The following is a 21,270-nucleotide window of genomic DNA, read 5'->3' on the forward strand; positions in this document are numbered from 1 at the left end:
TGGCTTGTTATCCTACAAAGATCATTTGCCTGTGAGCCAGGTGGTAGTTGGTGACATTGACCGACCTGGATCTGAAGCCAAACTGACCGTGGGCCCCGTACGCTGCCAAGGAGACAGTAAGTTGGCTAAGTAGCTGTTTAGTGAATGTTTTCTTCTTATGGCCTTGCAACTCTGTTTTCCCAGGCTTCTCAGGCTATCTTGAAATATGGGTGTACTCTTATCCTCGAGTTCTGCTGGAAACCTCATAAGTCAGTTCCCTCACAGAGCTGAATGAAGGACTGAATAGATATGTAGGATGTAGGGAGGTGGCCATAAAATCTCTAGCACAGGGGCCCAGATTTGGGCATAAAATATGCCCATTAATCTTCCTTGTATTGTATATGTAGCAACTTTGACTACCTAAGTTTATGGTGATATAAATAGGCATACTAATAGTATAAATGCAGCACTCTACAGCTGTGATGCCATCGAGGGCTGCTGTTAATACCATTAGCGGAACTATTTATACCACCATAAACTAAGTTTATGGTGGTATAAATAGCAGCATTATGGCTTAATGTATCATTGCAAACTTGGATTATGGCCATGTAAAGTTTGACATTATTGCTATCAAATTTCATCATCAGCAGCACTTGATGATACCTTGTAAACCAAAGATTGTTTCCTTAACTGTCTCTGCTTTTGGGATTAGGAGTGCAAAGAGGAACTTGGGGCTCCTTCTTGAGCCCTAAGTGGGAGGGAAGGGAGTTAGAATGATGGAAGTCCTGCCTAATTAAGGCTGCCATTAGGAGTTAATGTTCTTTGATACCCTTCACTGTGCTTTATATGCACTAGGAGAGAAAGGATGACAAAGATTGCCTTAGGGAATCCACCAGGAGTGTCCTGAGCGTTCCTTCTTCAGTATATATCTGTGAAACATTTTCTGTTTAAGAGACTGGGTTTCCCTGTCTGGTCCAGGCTAGATGTGTAGTGGTCAGTTATGGCTTGATCTTGCAACTGATTGGGGCAGAAACTTTGACCTTTTACTTCCTACCTGGGTCAGTTATTTCCCTCTTAAGCATCCTAGTAGCCCTTCCCCCACCTGGAAGGGTCTCACTATAATGGAGCCAGATGTAGTACAACTCAGAACTCCAGAAATCAAACAATTCTGGTTTAGCCTCCCCCAGTGTTGGAAACCACGGGATTGTACCACTGGTTAACATGTGACCCTACTAAATCTGTGGAAAATAATGGTCATGTGAAATCTTGACCAAAGGTCACTAAACTGGGCATGAGGAGACCTAGGCCTTGTTTCCACAAATGAGTGGTTACCCCAGAGATCTCAGGAAAACCCCCTCCATTTCCTCAGCTTTGGTTAGTAAAGCACTGACTGCTTCCTATGTTGCTCACAGGGAAGTGGTAAAGATAAAAGTGCCTTTTGCTCATTTCCTCCTTAAAAGGAAGCATCATTTAAGAAGGATATAACTTCTACTTCTGTAAATCATGGTAGAGTTAGAGCTACTCAGAACTGATTATCATACATACTCAGATAAGTTTCCCAGGAACACAATGATGTTGACTTGAGAACTTATAATTGTCAGCTCTGGAACCATTTAAAGCAAACTCTTGCAAATTTAGATTGAACCAAAAGAGATATATTGGGCAGGATTGGGAAGGTGATAGCCCCACTGTCCTCTGTCCTGGTAGATCTATGTGTGGAATCCAATTTTTCTTTCTGGGAAGTACAATTGTAGAAGAATAATAGACTGGGGACCATCGGAAGGGCAACTAGGATGTTGAAGGGACTCAAGTTCATTCTGTATGATGAACAGTTCAGGAAACTGGGGATATTTTGCTTGAAGAAAAGACTTATGGAGTTCCTTATTACTCTACTTAAGGGCCTGAATGGCTAGAATATGGAAAAGAGATTTAACTTCTCTTTGATCCCAGAGGACAGCATTAAGAATGAGTCAAAGTTACAAAATGGACAAAATTTAGTAAATTAGTCAATTAACATTGACTAAGCACCTACTATGTACCAAGCCCTGGGCTAAATGCTTGGGACACAGAGAAGGGAAGTGACATAAAGAGATATTTCCCAATGGTTAAATCTATCTAAATGTGGAATGTCTTGCCCGAGAAAAAAGACTGAAGGTCTTCAAGCAATGGTTAGATGGCTATTTGTTAGTTGTATCAGAGAAGGGATTCCTTTCCAAGTACTAGTACAAGTACTACTTGGCCTCTGAAATATCTTCCTACTCATCTGTAATGCAAAAGAGGGATGGGGCTTGTGACAATTTTCTTTTATTTTTCATTTAGAACAAGAAAAAAGGCAGCCTCCTAAAATTAGTGTGATGAAGGACAGAATTTGGGCTTTTGCAAGTCTTTATAATATGATATTATTGCCTTTGCATAAACAGAGAGTGCATTCAAAGACAGGTACTAAGGGACTGTTACTTGAGAGAAAGGGTTAATGCAAAAAAAAAAATAAAGACAAAGTGTGGACTTTACAAATAACAAATGTTACCCAACTGTAAATTAAATTCACATTCATTTGGAGGCAGAGTTACTATTTATGAATACTATAATGCACAAGTGAAAGTGATCAATACATACTTCAAAAAGCAGGACATATCAAGATCATGTGAATATAAAGGCATGAGATGCATTCTTTGCATGGCATTCAGTCACCAGTCTCACTACTTTATGCCACATGCAATGTATGTTGATGGAGCAAGTCAGCAGGTTTGTCATATATACTTTCTAATTTTGAGATTAGCTTCTAAATAGGTGATAGTTACCTAGGAAGTAACTGAAGGAAATTGAATAATTGTACAGATCTGCATTACTATTCATGAAGATAAGAATAACTATACATATATATATAGAGAGAGAGACAGAGAGGGAAAGAGATCGTGACACACACATTAGCATATCTTTCTATCCACACGCATATGTAGGAATGTGTGTATGTGCACACATGCACACACACACACTTTTACAAATTATGGCCATTCACCTTTTTCTACCCTAAACTCTTTTCCCTCTAGAAGGCACCAGTTGTTAAACAAGCCTATGTTAGTTACTTAGTATGTTCCAGCCTGCATACAAAGAAAGGCACAAAACAGTCCCTGATCTCAAGGAGTTCACAGTCTAATGGAAAAAAGACAACATGTCAACAAGTATGTACAAATAAAATATATAAATATGAGTTAATTTGGAGATAGTTTCAGGGAAAAGGTATTTTCATTAAGGAGTACTGAGAAAGCATTCTTTAGCTGAGACTTGAAGGAAAGCAGGAAAATGAGGAAGTGGAGATGAGGAGGGAGAGAATTTCAGACATAAGAGACAGTGAGTGAGAATACTCTGAGGTAAGAGATGGAGGATTTTGTGTGAAGAAGGCCAGGAGCCTGGCAAGGAGATGCATGTCACGGGATCAGCAGAGTTTGTAGAAGGGAGGAGGCATAAGGACACTCCAAAGTTAGGAAGGGTCCAAGTCAAGAAGGGCTTTGAAAACCAAAAAGCCATTTGATCCCAGGAGCTACTGAACTGAAAGGAGATACACAGGACTTAAATACAAATTGAATAAAGTCAGAGCTCTTATTCATGACATCTTCTTCAACCCCATGTGAATATGTCCATATGAAGGAAATGTAAAAATGGGTTAAATATCTTCAGTTTAGTACTAGCTCTTGTACTGTCTAGATTTTTGCTTTTGGTCTCTCCCTCTGGGCCTCAGTTTTCTCACAGATGATTTTAAGGTTCCTTCCAGCTCTATCAACTTATGTTCCGCCATCTGGCACAGTGGATAGAATACTGAGGCTGGAGTTAGGAAGACCTAAGTTCAAATGTAGCTTCAGACACTTATTAACTTTGTGACCAGAGGTAAATCACTTACCTCAATTTTCCTTGGCTTCCTCAACTGTAAAATGGGGATACTAACAGCACCTAAGCGGCAGGATTTTTGTGAGGGTCAAATGGAATATTTGTCAAAAGCATTCAGTACAGTACCTGACATGGCTTATAGAAATATTTATTCTTTTCCCTTTCCTTATCCTTCCCCATGCCCCTCCTCCACCTTTATAGCCTAATGCGAATGTCACAAGAGTGATTTCATGGGTATTTTCTCAAAGTGTGACAGGACATTTTGTTGTTTCCGTGGTTAACTTTCCTTGATATTATTTATCTAAGTCTGATGTCCGAATCTACAGTAAAAGAAAAAAAGTCTAGTCTAGAAATGCCTCTTTCTGTCGTTGAGAGGTACAAGTGACTAAAGAAGTCATGGGAAGGTAGTGTAGAGATTTAAGGCCCCAAATCTATTCTGGAGCCCTGAAGAATGAAACAATTTTGGGGGCTCTGCCCAACCATTTCAGTGGTTTCGGTTGATTTCATCATGCCTGCTGAGTTTCATTTTTAGTTTGATTCATCTGAACCCATAGACCCTTATAATCAAAATGCTAAGGCAAATCAGTGAGTTCCACTCAGGTTGGCTGCACTTCCCATATAGCTTTGTGACATCAGTGTGCCCTTGCCTTTTCTTTGCAAACAGGTTCAAATGGAAACCTCAAATCTAAATGAAACTGAAAGCAGGGCTAGCCGTGGAAGGTTAGGAGAGATAAAAAAAAAAAGTCAGGTGAATTTCCAAAGCCCCCTTCTTGGACAAAACATTCCTATTAAATAATAAACAAAAGAGCTATTTGGAGGATAATGCAGTCTGATGGGGTGAAAACTAATTTGCCCAGGAGTATATTAATATTCTTGCAAGAAGTAGGTAAACTTTGCATTGAGTTTTCACTTGGAGTGTGTTGCTGGAAGATAATCAGGTGACCACCACAATCAGCAGGAAAAAGGCACCATGAACTCTAGGTAGGGTTTGAGAATTGTATCCTCTGTATCTTACCTCTGAGTGGAAACTCTAACCCTGACTGCTTTCTTTTCTTCATTGATAAACACATGGGATTTGACTTATCACAAAATAACTACTAGCATACCGTGGACAACAAAATTTCTAAAATTAAATGCAGGTGTTTATAAAAAGTTGTGTCAAAAACCTGTACCCTCTGTGCTTACCTTTCATCTCAGCTCTGACAGCTAGCAATTTCAAATAGTAAATATTCAATAGCTATAGAAAAGTAATACATGACAGGTTGCAGCGTTAGTCTCTAAAGTATAACTTAACTGTTTTCTATCAGTACATTATCTATCTGTGGGGGTCTTGAAGGAACTCCTAGAATTAAAATAGGGGAGAATTCTGGTCCTTTGATATCTGACTGGGAGGCTTTTGCCTAGAAAACATAGTGTTAGAAAACATTTTGAAACAAAGCTGAACAGAATCAGGTCAGGAAAACAGTCCAAGAATAGGACTTACTATGTGCCAGGAAAAGCTTTAAAATACAAAAAGAAGAGTTTATATTTCATTCTAGAGGACATAGAAAGTCATTGGAGGTGTTTAAGTAGGGGGGTCATATGGTTAAACATGTGATTACAGAAAATTGCTTTGGCAGCAATGTGTATAGGATGGACTGGAGTAGGCAGAGACTTAAGGCTGGGCTACCAATTAGGAGGTGGGAGTTCATGAAGGTAATAATTGAGGTGAGAGATAATGAGAGACTGAAAGAAGATGTTAACTCTGAGTGGAGAGGAGGCGTTGGGTGTGAGGATCTGTGGGGTGAGAGAGCATGAAGAGTCCAGGATAATGTTAACATTATGAAACTGGGAGACTAGAAGGCCACTGGGACCTTTGACAGAAATAATGACATTGTAAAAAAGAAAGGATTCAGATGAAAGATATTGAATTCACTTTTAGACATGTTGAGTTCGTGACATCTCTGGGACATCTACTTTGAAATGTCTAATTGGCAATTGCTGACTTGGGACTAAAAGCTCAAGGGAGAGACAAGGGACTGGCTATATAGATCTAGGGATCTTCTACATGAAGAAGGTAATTAAACCCATGAGAGTTGATAAGGTTATCAAAAGAAAGATTGTAGAGGGAATACCCACAGGAAGAAAAAATGCAAAACCTAGGAAGCTTTCCTGACTGCAAAGCACGAGTAGGCAAAAATTCTAGATTCACAGAGTTTTCAGTATGCAAATTCCATTACTCAGGATTTTTGAGGTGATTCAAAAAGGCAAGTATAAAAAAAACTGTCAAAGTAGTTCAAGGAAGATTGATTCAAAGGTCAGAGATAAAACATGATGTGGAAAGACAAAAGAAAGGACAGGGGAATTTTATACGCATTCAAATCATACCAGGGAAGTTTGCTGTGGGAATTTCATCATAATCAATGTCATTATAAAACATTTTCTGTGTGCCAATGGTTGTGTTAAATCCTAGAGATACAAAGACAAAAGTGAAACAGTCTGTCACCTTAAGGAACTCACATTCTATCCATTCTCTCACACATTACAGGGAATAAAAGGGATGATCTTATTTGTGAAATGACAGTAATAATAAAACTACTCATAACTGTAATCTGTTAGTAGCAACAGTTAGCCCTTGTTTTATCTTCCAAAGGAAGCAGGATTGGCCCTCGAATTCCAAAGGAGGAGGGATATTTCTTAATATATCATAGCATGATAATGCTAAGTCCAGAAAGGATTTCAGTAACCATTTAGTTCAAACCCTTCCTTTTATAGAATAGGAAACTGAGACTGAGGAAAGTTAAGTGACTTATCTATATAGGCAGTAAGCCTCAGAAGTGGGATGGCTTCTCTCTACTGCCAACTAGACATCTATAATTATTTTGTAGCTGCTTGCTACCTTCAACTAGGGAAGCTAGGTGGCAAAGTGGATAAAGCATCTTGTCTGGAGTCAGGAAAACCTGAATTTAAATCCAGCCTCAAATGGCTGTGTGACCTTGGATAAGTCACTTAAATCTGCATCAGTTGCTTATCCATAAAATGAGCTGGAGAAGGCAGTGGTGAACCACTCTAGTATCTTTAATCAAGGAAATCTCCAAAATAATAGGGGCAGCTAGGTGGCACAGTGAATAGAGCACTGGAGTCAGGAGGACCTGAGTTCAAATCCAGCCTCAGACACTTAACACAAAAACTGCCCTGTGACCTTGGACAAGTCACTTTACCCCAATTGCTCTCCAAAAAGAAAGTCTCCAAAATAGGGTCACCAAGAGTCAGACTTGACTGAAACAACTAAGCAACAATAACAACAACCTTCCACTAAATGCCTCTTTTTTTCCAGCAGTGGAAGTCTAATGAATTCCCAAATCAGTTCTCTTCCTAAGAGCTTAGGAATTACAGTCAGTATGTTTATTTTTGAGAAGATATCACCATGTAATGTATCATGAAATGCTCTAACATGAGGATAGGGGTTATAGTATAAAAGAAGGTTCTGAACTAGGTTCTGAACTTCAGAAAGGAATTAGGTAGGGAGATAATAACAACAAGAATACACATGAAGTCATATACATGGATGGAATGAATCTCAAAAGAGGAGGAAGTAGGTGAGTGATGGTGGCAGATGGAGGGTCTAGGAAGAAACACTGAGGAGCAAAGAACTCGCCACCTACTTTCTTCTGGTTCTGCATGTTCAAGGACCCGAGAGAAGCAGCAACTAACACTGGAAAGGTCATTCAGGGTTGCAGTCTTCCCTAGAGGACCAAGTTTCTGTAAAGGAAAGTGTGAAATGAAGATATTAAAGATGAAGAGAAGTTTATTGATGCTCAGTAGGTGGTTCCAGAGGGCATCTTTGAAGTGATAGAATTGAATTAGCTAGAGATAAGAGTAAGAGAAAAGATAGTAGGGGAAAATGCTTAATATTTGGAGAGAATAAAATGCAAATTTGCCAGCCATTGGTACCAGTTGGTTTGTTGATGTATTACAGGGAACCGTGATGATGATAGCTGGTAGTGGGCCAATGTTCCCTTTCCAAACACAAAGGGCCTGGAGATGGGGGAGGGGAGGAGGGTGATAGCAGTGAGTTCATTCGTGAAAACTGGTTGCCCAGGGGTTGGACTGAACTCACCTGTGGCCCAGCCTACTAATTACTGCCCAAGATGACAAGTGAGGAGGCATTCCTTGAGAATACTCAGCTGTCAGGCCTGATAGGCCCTGGCACATGCAATATGTTGACTGTGTCCAAGGCCCTATTTAGAAGAACACCAGACTTCTGCCTAAGGTTCAAGGCTTTCTGCCCTCAGCTCTAGCTCCTTCATTAAAAATCAAAACAAGAGATGTGAACTCAGAGAATCTTCAACTTGACAGACTAAAAGGGAAGTTGCAGATTATATAGTTTAAGTCCAATGCAAAGAATATGTAATTTTTCTCAACATAGGCATTCCATCCACTGATGGAGCGACTGACCATCTAGAATTAGCTGATGGTCCATGAGAGTTCCCTTGACCAAAAGATCCATCTTACTGCAGTCTGTTGATGAGACTCTCCAAAAGTAGCTAGTCAATGGAGAGACAGTTCTCATTAAACTTGTGCTGAAGCTGCAGCTTGGTAGACCTTTTAGAGCTGGTACTTCACTGATACAGACAGTCTCTGAGAAGTAAGGATCACTCTCCTACCTTGTTGAAGTATCGGCATAGGACTGAACATTCCTTCCCCTCATCTTGTAAGAACCTTGAGAGGAAAGATTATTTCATTCTTTGAATTGGTATGTTCAGTGACAAGGACAGTACCTGGGAATGTAATATGTGCTTGTTGATTAATTGCTAAATGCTATCATCTAATACAGGGGTGAGGAAACTATGGTCTCAAGGTGGCCTTCTAGGTCCTTGGGTGCAGCCTTTTAACTGATTCCGTTTTATAGAAATATTTTTATTAAAGGGATTTGTTTTGTGAAGTTTGGATTCAGTCAAAGGGCTTCACTTGAGGACATAAAGAGTCAAATGTGGCCTTGAGGATCCAGGTTCCCCCTTCCCTGGTCTAATGGTTTAGAGCCGTGAAATGATGAAGTTATCATCTGATAAATAGAGCACCCTGAAACATAAAGTGGCATCATAGATTATAAAGAACTCTGGATTTGCTATCGGGGGACTTGAGTTCAAAATCTTGTCCCTCTCTTACTACCTGTGTGACACTGGGAAAGTCATTTAACTTTTCTTTTCTTTTTTTTGGGGGGGGGGTTTGGAGGGCAATTGGGGTTAAGTGACTTGCCTAAGGTCACATGGCTAGTTTTTTTGTGTGTTAAGTGTCTTAGGCCAGATTTGAACTCAGGTCCTGCTGACTCCAGGGCCAGTGCTCTATTCACTGTGTCCAGTGGCTATTCACTAGCCACCCCATTTAACTTTTCTGAACCTCAGTTTCTACATCTGTAAAATAAGGGAGTTTTGGCAAGATCTCTTCTAATTTTAAAGCAAATAATCCATGATCTTTTTAATATAAACATTCTTGGCAAGGTCCAGTAATCAAGAGAGATATTGAAGCACAAAGGTAAAGCTTTGGAAAGGATCTTTAGCCCTGGCCCCTTCTAATCATCTGCAAGAGATGCAATAACAAAATATTGGAATGCCCAATATTACCCCTACTGTGATAGCAGCCATCTGGAAAACCCTATAGATAATTCACAACAGCAGGGACTGGGGTTTTGAGAGCAGAAAGTTGCTTACTTCTAATTACTACCTTCACTTTTCTCAGTTCTGGATGCTTTTTGGTTGATGGCAAGAGAAAAAAAAAGTAGTGATTTATGTTGGGGGAAACCATTAACCTGGATTCTTTTTATTTAATGCTGGAGCCCCATTTCAATTTCTACAGGCACCTGAACAGCTGCAAAGCAGCAGGAATCCTAAGGATAAGTAGAAAGCATAATATTAGAGTGCCACAGCCCAAACTGATTCCTACCATGGGGCCAAGCATTCTAGGGCATGTCTGAGGTCAGTCCCAATTACAAAAGCAGCAATTTGTGGAAAACGGGAACAAATCTTTTTTGGTTTGTGACTTCTAAGTTGTGCCTCAGGCACCAAGTTATTTTAACCCAAGATTCCATTAACTATATTTGGTGACCCACCTCTGCTTGCAAATTCACTTTGTTGTGAGTATTACAGTTGTAGAACTTAAAAGATTTACCTGCTTTGCAGCATACCTGCTTCTCTTTTATGAAATTGATTCCATCAAGCATTCACTGAAATGAGATCATTTGGAAATGTTTTTAGTATTGCTGCCTTTTATAGTAGTAAAAAAAAATATCAGGTTCATAGTCAGATCATCTGGGTTTAGATCTCACCTCTGCAACTAGCTGCAGACGTGACTTGGGAAAAGTCATTCCACTTCTCTGAGTCTCATTTTCTTCATCTGTAAAATAAGTGGTTTGGATGAGATGACCCTCTATGGTCCTTTCTACCTCTAAGTCCTATGATCCTTGAGAGTACTTCAAAAGAAGAACATCCTATGTAGAAAAACGATAGAATTATGGATTTGTTATATATTGGTGATTCTTATGTTTTTTGTTATGTAAACTAGTTAGAAAAATGTTTAAATAAAATTATCTGAACCAAAGCTTGGTTGACTCTCTCCAAGATTATCTATCCAGCTGCTACCATTTTGTGAATTGAATGGAAGAAACTCAGTTAAATTCAAAAGTGTTTAATTGGACACATGCAACTTGTTCTTTACTATGCACAGCACTGCAAGGGATATGAGAATTATAGTCTAGAATGTTTCAAGGTTCCTGTCTTCAGGGAAATTTCAGTCTACTTTGGAGATTAGGAGAAAAAGAGAAAAATAGTGGTGGTGGAGCTTTGGCTTCCCAGTAGAAATTGGGATAGGAATAATGGCTAAAGAAACCTGTAGGGACAGTTTTCTTCAGTGAAGCTTTCTACGATTCCCTTTCTTGGGATTCTTTTCTTCAGGTGCTTCCCACCCATTTCAAAGAAAGATTGCTTTGTCTCAGTGTCTCATACTTGGTCAAGAATAGATTTAGTGCTAACATTCTGTATTTGTATGTTTTGTAGCTGCAGAGCAGTGGAAAAATCATTGGATTTAAAATTAGAGATTCTTGGTTTGAATCAGCTAAATGACATTGGCTAATTCTGGCACTCCTTCCTCCAATGCAGTAAGTGCTCAAGGTAGTAAGTGACTGAGCTGGGATTTAGTGTAGGCTCTCTAATTTTAAATCCAATGATCTTTCCACTACATTGTAGTTCCAAAAAAGAGAGATACAATTGATAGAATATTAGCACTGACGTAATGTAAACAGTTCTAAACCATTTTTTAATAGAGCTTGACAGAAATCCAGATATGGAACAGGGAAAATATAAGATTCTTTTGCTATTATTTTTGGTTTTTCCATTTTTTCTCTTTCTCTTTTTGTCTCTTTTTTATTAATCAATTTATTTATTTTTAGCTTACAACATTCAGTTCCACAAGTTTTTGAGTTACAAATTTTCTCCCCCACCATCTCCTACCACCTCCCCACCTATGGCAGCATGCAATCCAATATAGTTTCTACAAATACCTTCACATTAAACATTATTCAAGTTGTAAAGAAGGATTATAACCAATGGAATGAACAATGAGAAAGAAGGAGTAAAACAAAACAAAAAAATAAAGAGAGCACGTAGTTTGCTCCAATCTGCATTCACACTCAGTAATTCTTTCTCTGGACATGGATAACCCTTTCCATCATGAGTCTTTTGGAGTTGTCTTGTAGCCTTACATTGCTGGGAGAAACCCAGTCTATCAACGTTAGTCATCATAGATACAATGTGTCTGTAATTGTGTACAATGTTCTCCTGGTTCTCTTCTCCTCACTCAGCATCAATTTATATAAGTCACTGCAGGTTATTATGAAGTCTGTCTGGTTCTCATTTCTTATAGCACAGTAGTATTCCATTACATTCATATACTACAACTTGTTTAGCCCTTCCCCAATTGATGGGCATCCCCTTGATTTCCAGTTCTTTGCCACCACAATAAGAGCTGCTATAAATATTTTTTTTAAATACAGGTCCTTTTCCCACTTGTAGGATCTCTTTGGGATATAACCCAAGAAATGGTATTTCTGGGTCAAAGGATATGCACATTTTATACCCTTTGGGCATAGTTCCAAATTGTTCTCCAGAATGGTTGGATCAGTTCACAGCTCCACCAACAATGCATTAGTGTTTCAATTTTCCCACATGTTCTCCAGCATTTATCATTTTCCTCTTTTGTCATGTTAGCCAATCTGTCAGGTAAGATGTGATACCTCAGAGTTGTTTTGATTTGCATTTCTCTAGCCAACAGTGATTTAGAACATTTTTTCACATGATTAATAGATAATTTTAATTTCTTCCTCTGAAAACTGCCTGTTCATATCCTTTGAACATTTGTCTTTTGGAAAATGACTTGTATTATTAGAAATTTGACTCAGTTCTTTCTATATTTTAGAAATTAGGCCTTTATCAGAGACACTGGTTATAAAAATTCTTTCCCAATTTGTCACTTCCCTTCTAATCTTGGTTACATTGGCTTTGTTTGTACAAAACCTTTTTAATTTAATATAATGAAAATTATTCATTGTGCGTTTTGTAATGCTCTCTATCTCTTTTTTGGTCATAAATTCTTCCCTTCTCCATAAATCTGACAATTCCTTGATCTCCCAGATTGCTTACAATATCAGCCTTTATATCTAGATTGTGAACCCAGTTAGACTTTATTTTGGTATACAGTGTAAGATATTGGTCTATGCCCAGTTTCTGCCATATTATTTTCTAGTTTTCCCAGCAGTTTTTGTCAAATAGTGAGTTCTTATCCAAAAAGCTGGAGTCTTTGGGTTTGTCAAATAGGAAATTTACTATCATCATTGACTACTCTGTCTTGTTTTCCTAATCTATTCTACTTATCTACTACTCTATTCCTCAGTCAGTGCAAAGTAGTTTTGAAGACTGCTGCTTTATAACACAGTTTAAAATCTGGTATGGATAGGCCACCTTCCCTAGCATTTCTTTTCATTAATTCCCTTGATGTTCTGGACCTTTTGTTTTTCCAGATGAATTTTGTTACTATTTTTCTAGTTGTGTAAGATAATTTTTTAATAGATTGATTGATATGGTACTAAATAGGTAAATAACTTTAGGTAAAACCATCATTTTTATTATATTAGCCTGACCTAACCACAAAAAAACTGATGTTTTTCCAATTAGTTAGATCTTACTTTATTTAAGTAAAAAGCGTTTTGTAATTGTATTCAAAAGTTGCTGGATTTGTTTTGACAGGTAGACTCCCAAATATTTTATAATATCTACAGTAACTTCAAATGGAATTTCTCTTTCTATTTCTTGCTGTTTGGCTTCATTAGAAATATACAAGAATGTTGAGTGTTTATATAGATTATTTTATATCCTGCAACTTTGCTAAAATTATTTATTATCAGATTTTTACTTGAATCTCTAGGATCATCTAAGTAAATCATCATATAATCTGCAAAGAGCTTAGTCTCTTCTTTTCTAATCTAATTCTTTCCATTTATTTTTCTTCTCTTATTGCTACAGTTTATATTTCTAGTACCAAACTTAATAAGAGGGGTGAGAGTGAACATCCTTGTTTCACCCCTGATCTTATTGGAAATGCTTCTGGCTTATCCCCATTATGTATAATACTTGCTGATGGTTTTAGAGAGATGCTACTAATTATTCTAAGGAAGACTCTATTTATTCCTATGCTTTCTAGGATTTTATTATGAATGAGTGTTGTAACTGTCAAAAGCTTTTTCTGTATCTATTGAGAAAATCATATGGTTTCTACTAGTTTTTTAGTTGATGTGATCAATTATACTGATAGTCTTCCTAATATTGAACTATCCTTGCATTCCTGAAATAAACCCTACCTGATCAAAGTGTATTCTTTTCTTGATGAGTTTCTGTAATCTTTTTTGGTGATATTTTATTTAAAATTTTTTCATCTATATTCATGAGGAAAATTGAACTATAATTTTCTTTTTTGACTCTTCCCAATTTAGGTATCAATACCATATTTGTATCATCAAAAGAATTTGGTGGGACTCCTCCAATTTTCCCAAATAGTCTATAAAGTATTGGAATTACTTATTCTTTACATGTTTGATAGAATTTTCTTGTAAATTCATCTGGCCCTGGAGATTTTTTCTAGGGAGTTCATTGATGGCTTGTTCAATTTCTTTTTCTGAGATAAATTTATTTAAGTATTTTGCTTCCTCTTCAGTTAATCTGGGCAATTTATATTTTTGTAAATATCTATCCATTTTCACTAAGATTGTCAAATTTGTGGGCATAAAATTGAGCAAAAATTCCTAATTATTGTTTTAATTTCCTCTTTATTTGGAGGTAAATTTACCTTTTTAATTTTTGATACTGGTAATTTGGTTTTCTTCTTTCTTTTTTAATCAAATTGGCTAAAGGTTTATCAATTTTATCTCTTTTTTTCATAAAACCAGCTCTTATTTTTATTTATTAGTTTGATAGTTTTCTTTTTTTCTTTTTTTTTTTTTAAGCAATTGGGGTTAAGTAACTTGCTCAGTGATTTCTGGGTGTGGTGCTGAGTATCTGAGCCCGGGATTCGATCCAGGTCATCCCAACACTGGAGCCGGTGCTCTTACTCGCTGAGCCACCTGGCCGCCCCTAAGCAATTGGGGTTAAGTAACTTGCTCAAGGTTACACGGCCAGGTGTTTCTGGGTGGGTGCTAAGTGTCTGAGCCCGGGATTCGATCTCCAGGTCAATCCTGACACTGGAGCCGGTGCTCTTACTCGCTGTGCTACCTGGCCGCCCCCTTGATAGTTTTCTTGATTTCAATTTTATTAATCTCTCCTTTGGTATTCAGTATTTCTAATGCTATTTAATTAGAGATTTTCAGCTTGTTCTTTTTCTAGTTACATGCTCAATTCATTGATCTCCTTTTTTCTCTATCTTCTTTATGTAAGCATTCAGAAATATAAAACTTCCCCTAAGAACCACTTTCATTGCATCCCCTATGTTTTGGTACATTGTCTCATTATTGTCATTCTCTTGAAATTACTGATTGTTTCTATGATTTGTTTTTGACCCTCTCAATCTTTAGGATTAGATTATTTAGCTTCCAATTAGTTTTCAGTCTATCTTTCCATGGTCCTTTATTATATATAATTTTTATTGCATCATGATTGTATTTTTTCTTCCTTTCTGTACTGAATTGTGAGGTTTTTATGCCCTAGTACTTGGTCAGTTTTTGTGTATGTGCCATGTATCACTGAGAAGGTATATTCCTTTTTCTCTCCATTCAATTTTCTCCAAAAGTCTATCATATTTACCCTCTCTAAAATTCTATTTACCTCCTTAACTTCTTTCTTGTTTATTTTGAGGTTAGATTTATCAGGTTCAGAGAGGGGGAGGTGGAGGTCCCCCATTCATATAGTTTTGCTATCGATTTCTTCCTCTAACTCCCTTAAATCTTAACTCCTCTAAAAATCTGGATGTTATGCCACTTGGTACATATATGTTTAGTAATGATATTGCTTCATTGTCAATAGTGCCTTTTAACAGGATATAATTTCTTTCCATATCTCTTTTAATTGGATATATTTTTGCATTTGCTTTGTGTGACATTAGGATAGCTATTCCTGCTTTTTTTTTTAACTTTAACTGCATTATAATATATTTTACTCTACCCTTTTACCTTTACCCTGTATGTATCCCCCTGTTTCAAATGTGTTTCTTGTAAACAGCATATTGTAAGATTATGGTTTTTAATCTATTCTGCTATATGCCTCTGTTTTATGGGAGAATTTATCCCATTCACATTCACAGTTATGATTACTATCTGTGTCTTTTTCTCCATCCTATTCCCTCCCCTGTTTATGCTTTTATTTCTGCCTTCTCCTGTCCCCTTCTTAAGAGTTTTCCTTTTGACCACTGCCTCCCTCAACGTTCCTTCCTTATCAGCCCCCCCTCTCTTTCCTACCATTTCCCCTTACTGCTTCTTCCCTCCCTTCTAACCATGCCCCCCCTTTCTTTTCCCTTTCCCCTCCTATTGCCTGTAAGGCATGTTAGACTTTTATACTGAACAAAGTATGTTATTCCCTCCTTGAACTAAATCTAATGAGAGTAAATCTCAAACAGTGCTCCTTTCTCTCACTTCTTTCCCTCTAGTATAATAGGTTTTTGTGTCTCTTCATGTTAGATTCCTATAGTTAATTGAGTATGTTATTCCTTGAATCAAAACCAATGAGAGTAAAGCTTATACAATGTTCATCTCTCTCCCTTCTTTCCCTCTACTACATTTTTATGCCTCTTCATGTGACATAATTTACCCTTTTCTGCCTCCTCCTTTCCTCTTCTCCTATTACAATCCCTTTGCACCCCTTAACAAGTTTTTTTAATCATCACATTAGTTAATTTATACCCACATTCTCTAAGTATATCCCTTTTAAATGTCATGATAATTATTCCATTCCCAATATTGACAGGTATCATTCTCCCATATAGTGATGTATACAGTTTGCCCTTATTGAATAACAAGCTCTCTGTGTGTATGTGTGTGTGTGTGTTTTCCCTGTTTACCTTTTTATGTCTCTCTTGAGTCTTGTATTCAGAGATCAAATTTTCAATTGAGCTCTGGCCTTTTCATCAGGAAGATCTGAATGTCCATTATTTCATTGAATGACCATCTCCTTGCTTGAAAGATGATGCTCAGTTTTGCTGGGTAGCTGATCCTTGTTTGTAGTTCAAGTTCCTTTGCCTTACACTACATTATATTACAATCCCTCTGTTCTTTAAATGTGGAAGCTGCTAGGTCCTGTGTGATCTGACTGTAGTTCTGTGACATTTGAATTGTTTCTTTCCGGCTGCTTACAGCTTTTTTTATCCTTTACCTGATAATTCTAGACTTTGACTACAATTTTCCTTAGAGTCTTCAACTTGGGATCTCTTTCAGAAGATGTTTGGTGGTTTCTTTTGATAAATATTTTACCCTCTGGTTCTAGGACCTCAATGCAGTTTTCCTTGACGATTTCTTGGAAAATGTTGTCCAGGATCTTTTTTTCATCTTGGTTTTCTGGTAGACCAATAATTCTTAGATTATCTCTCCTGGATTTATTTACCAGGTCAGTTGATTTTCCAATGAGATAGTTTACATTTTATTTTATTTTTTAATTCTTTGGATTTTATTTGACTGATTCTTGATGTCTCATAGAATAATTAGATTTGATTTGTCTAATTCTGATTTTTAGTCAATTGTTTTCCTCAGTTTTTGAACCTCCTTTCCCATTTGTTTAGCTTTTACTTTTATGGAGTTATTTTCTCCAGTTAGATTTTGTACCTCTTTTTCCATCTGACAAATTTTACTTTTCAAGGAGTTATTCTCTTCAGTGATGGTTTTTTTTTTCCTTTTTGTCAAGTGCATTTTTAAAATAATTGGTCAATTTATCTTCTACCTATCTAATTTGACTTTTAAAATCCTTCTTGAGCTCTTCCAAGAATGCTTTTTAAGACTATGCTTCAGATATCAGTATAGGGTCAATGCTGTCCTCTTCTGATATTGGTTCTTGTTCACAATAATAGGATTCTATAGACTTTTTTTCTAATTTGCTTTTTGCCCATTGTGATTGCCTATTTCCTGACTTATAAAGTGGATCTCTGCTTCTGGGGTACAGAGAGGTCTCTGACCCACATTTCTTATGCTGGGAGTTAGGGGCCTGGTTATTGGTTTTGTGTGCTTTAGCCTGTGAATGCCTAGACTGAGGCAGGCAAGGACTTGTGGTGTTTCCCCAGGATTACACTGAAGCCTACTGTGTGAGGTATGGGAGAGGGGTGGTCTGGCTGTTTCAGGATTCCTCCTTCTCTCCTCTGGGCTATAGCTCAGGCATGCTCAGTCACTAATGGTGGGCTGCACTGGTGTTTGCCAATTCCCCTGTTTGTGCTAAGACACACTGGGAGTTCTGGTGTTAGTGCTTCATGGGTCCACCCCCCAGGGTTTAGGATCCCCTGCTGGTTGGCGGAGATGGGGCTCTCATTGGGACACCTCTGTCTTGCGCTTTAGCCTCAGCACAGCCATAGCCACACCCTTCCTCCAGGTTTTCCAAGCATGCCGTTGGTTCTACTATTTCAGGATTTTACATTGGGGCAATATTCTCGAGTTTTCAAGGTCAAAGAGGGTGATGAGAGCAGCTACAGTTTATGCCATTGTCTTTGCTCATGGAAATTCAGGTAGGTGATTTTTAAACATCCAGATTGTGGACTGATAGCCCTAGGAGTAGCTGTTGCCACTGCCATGGGCCTTGTACTTGTCTCTTACCCTGCTCCATCAGACCCCTGTCCTTCAGTGAGAGGTCTAGGATTCACCCCTATGGTGGGTGAATCAGTTCGCCTGGGCACACTTTGGCTCTGCTGTGGTTGGTTCTGTGCTGGTGAAGCCCACACACTTTGGGCTCTGTGCTGCCCCTTTCCCTTGCCCACTCTGCCCTGCCCCCATGCAACAAATTCTACCAATTGACTTCCCAGACTTTCCTGTGCTAGAAATCAGCCACACTTCATCTCCCAATGGATTCTGCCACTCTAAAATCTGCTCAGATTCACTTTTTAGAGGTTACTGAAGGAATTCATGGAGGAGTTCAGGTGAGTTGCTACTTTTACTCTGCCATCTTGGCTCTGCCCCTTTTCTTTTTGGTTCTTAAAATAACTTTTTTTGTTGTTTTAAGGGATCACTTTCTGGGAAGGGAATGGGAGATATAGGAGGAAATAAGATGATATAAAAATATTTTTTAAAATTTATCAAAAGATCAAAATCAAAAAGAGTGTTAGATTCAGTACCGAGAGAACTGAGTTCTAGCCCCAGCTCCACTCCTATTTTTCCTTGTGACTTTGACAAAGATGCTTAGCCTCTCCTAATTTGTTTTCTCATCAGTAAAATGATGAAGTGGGACTAGATTTTTTGTTTCTTTCTGGATATAAAGTGCATGTGTGAAAAATCTGTGTATTTAAATAGTGTACATGAATAGTCAGCTTTCTTGTCATAAAAAAAACTTTTCACCCATATTTGTTGTCCTATAGTCACAATATGTAGCTATTTCAGCTATATTTTCATTACATGATTACAGAATGCTAGAGGTAGAAGTGACCTTATAGGTCATCTAGAGCAGAGGTGTATGAATCCAAACTGGATTCAGTCAAAAGCTCACACTTGAGGGCCTTGAAACCTCAGGTTCCCCACTCCTGGGCTAGACTGACCCTTTTCCATTTAAAAATGAGATGTGGGGGTGGGGTAGGGGAGAGTGTAGTGGTAGCTAGCAGAAGTAATAGTAGCAGCAATAGTAATAGTAGTTGTTGTATATACGTATAAATATATATCTATATATACATACACATATACATATATCTTTTTCTTTTAAGAAAGCCTTTTATTTATATCTTTTGTTTTCCAATCAACTTCATTTCTAAATATCTTCCTGCCCCACTCCAAGAGACAAAAACTTAAAAATAAAGTTTAGCAAAATATCTTAACATATCAACTGAATTTAAAAGTATAGTTAGTATTCCACATCCATAGTCTTTTACATCTGTAAGGAATAGAAGACAGGACACTTTATTCTTTCTCCTTCAAGGTCAAGATTAACAGTAAGAATTGAATAGCATTGAGTTTTAGTTATTGTTGCTGCTGTCGTTAACATTGTTTTAGTTATGTGTATATTGTTTTCCTTGTTATGCTTACCTTACTTTGAATAAGTTTACATGAGTACTCCTATGCTTTTCTAACTTTGTCATATTTATTTTCTTGCATCATGGTAATATTATATTGTAGTCAGTTTCCATACGTTTTTAGTCATTCATCAGTCAATAGCTATCTGCTTTGTATGTACTTCTTTGCTCCTAGCAAAAGCATTTTGGTGTATGTGGGATCCTTGTTTCTACTGACCTACTTGGGGCATTTGCCTAGTAGGTGGATCTACAGGTTCGGGGATATGGACATTCTTTTTCTGTAAATGTATATTTAAAAAAAAAACAATGTTTTGCACTCACTGTGTTATCTGTACTGTGCTAGGTGCTAGAGAGAGAGATTCAAAGGAAGCAAATGACAAGGTCTCTGACTTTAAAAGGTTTATAATAGAGTTGGAAAGACAAGACATAATCCTGAGCAAAGTTAAATAACGTTAAAAAATTTAAATAACATTTCACAACAACAATAGGAAGGATGTCACAAGGCAGTCCATGATTAATTGCCCAATGAATTGAGCAGACAATAATTGCTATAGGAGCTTGGAGGAGGGAAGCATCACCTCATTTATATGCCAAGCTATTTTTAATCCCAATAGAGGCTTTGCCTATTTATTCATCACAAAGCAAAAATGAAAATTATGACTCTTTTGTAGCTTGAAATTCCCTTGAATGAGATGTTTATCTCAAAATTAAACTCAAAAGAAAAGTTCCTTTGCTTCGCGCTGATATTTTCTGCATCATTTCTAAATTAAGATGCACAAGAAGCCCAAAATCTATGGAGCCATTGTTTAAGCTAAATTAGATTAACCTTTCTCCTCCTCCCCCCTGCCCTTCCTGACCCACATGGAGCTCTCTCCACTTTTGTTTACCCAAGTCTCAAGGTTATCTCTGTCAAAATTGCAATTAGTCTGTACTTCAGACCTATTGTTAGGGTACTATGCTGAGAGCTATAAACTACCTCACTCTGGCATAATTAAAACAATGTTCCAGTTCACCTGTTTTATGATACCTACTTGGCTTTTCATAAAGCATCTTTTCACAACCCTAACTGTGTTCAGACCTTTAAAACTACAGCACGTTACCAAGGAGGAACATGAATGTTTCAGTCTTTCAAATCAGTCAAAAGTTCTGTTACTATAAAAGTTATTATGTTATGGTATGAGAAAAGAAGCCCTTCATCATATGGCTCTATAATAAAAAAGCAATGCTTTGAATAAGGTTTATAAAGCACTTTCTTCCATACCTGTGAGGAAAGGGTTCATCATCTCCATTTTACTTCTTAAATTAATGACTTCTTCCATGCTTGCTCTCAAGGAGTTTACATTCTACATAGCAGAGATAGTAAAAAAAATTACGGACATACAAGATACAGAGTAGAAGAAATATTAGATTGAAAGTTTCTAGTAGATGGGAGGACCAAGGAAGGACTCTTGTAGGAGGTGACATTTGAATTGTATTCTGAAGGTAATGAAGAATTGTAAGAGATTTGGCATTCCAGGTACAGGAAATGGTATAAAGGCATAAGGATGGAAGATGGGGTATCCATGTTCAAGGAATAGTAAGTAGACCAGGAGATTGGATGAAAGTAAAATAGAAAAAGAAAGGAAAGAGAAGAAGGAACAGTTTGCAAAGAGCTTTAAATAGTAAACAAAGACTTTGTATATGATCCATTAGATTGTGAGCTCC

The 21,270-nt window shown here is 37.5% G+C and overlaps 1 protein-coding gene across 1 annotated transcript in view; it reads left to right on the plus strand.

The window, feature by feature from the left end:
* The window catches only part of LOC138156879 (contactin-associated protein-like 2), a 2,167,135-nt gene that overhangs the window by 1,675,048 nt on the left and 470,817 nt on the right, over window positions 1-21,270 (plus strand). The window contains exon 15 of the mRNA XM_069082365.1: window positions 1-116. Coding sequence (XP_068938466.1) covers window positions 1-116 — 116 coding nt within the window. The remainder of the gene's footprint in view (window positions 117-21,270) is intronic.

The sequence above is a fragment of the Petaurus breviceps genome, unplaced genomic scaffold (genome assembly GCF_028583685.1).
Source record: "Petaurus breviceps papuanus isolate PSGF00001 unplaced genomic scaffold, PetGlider_PUasm1.0 110, whole genome shotgun sequence".
In the NCBI taxonomy this organism is placed as follows: Eukaryota; Metazoa; Chordata; class Mammalia; order Diprotodontia; family Petauridae; genus Petaurus; species Petaurus breviceps.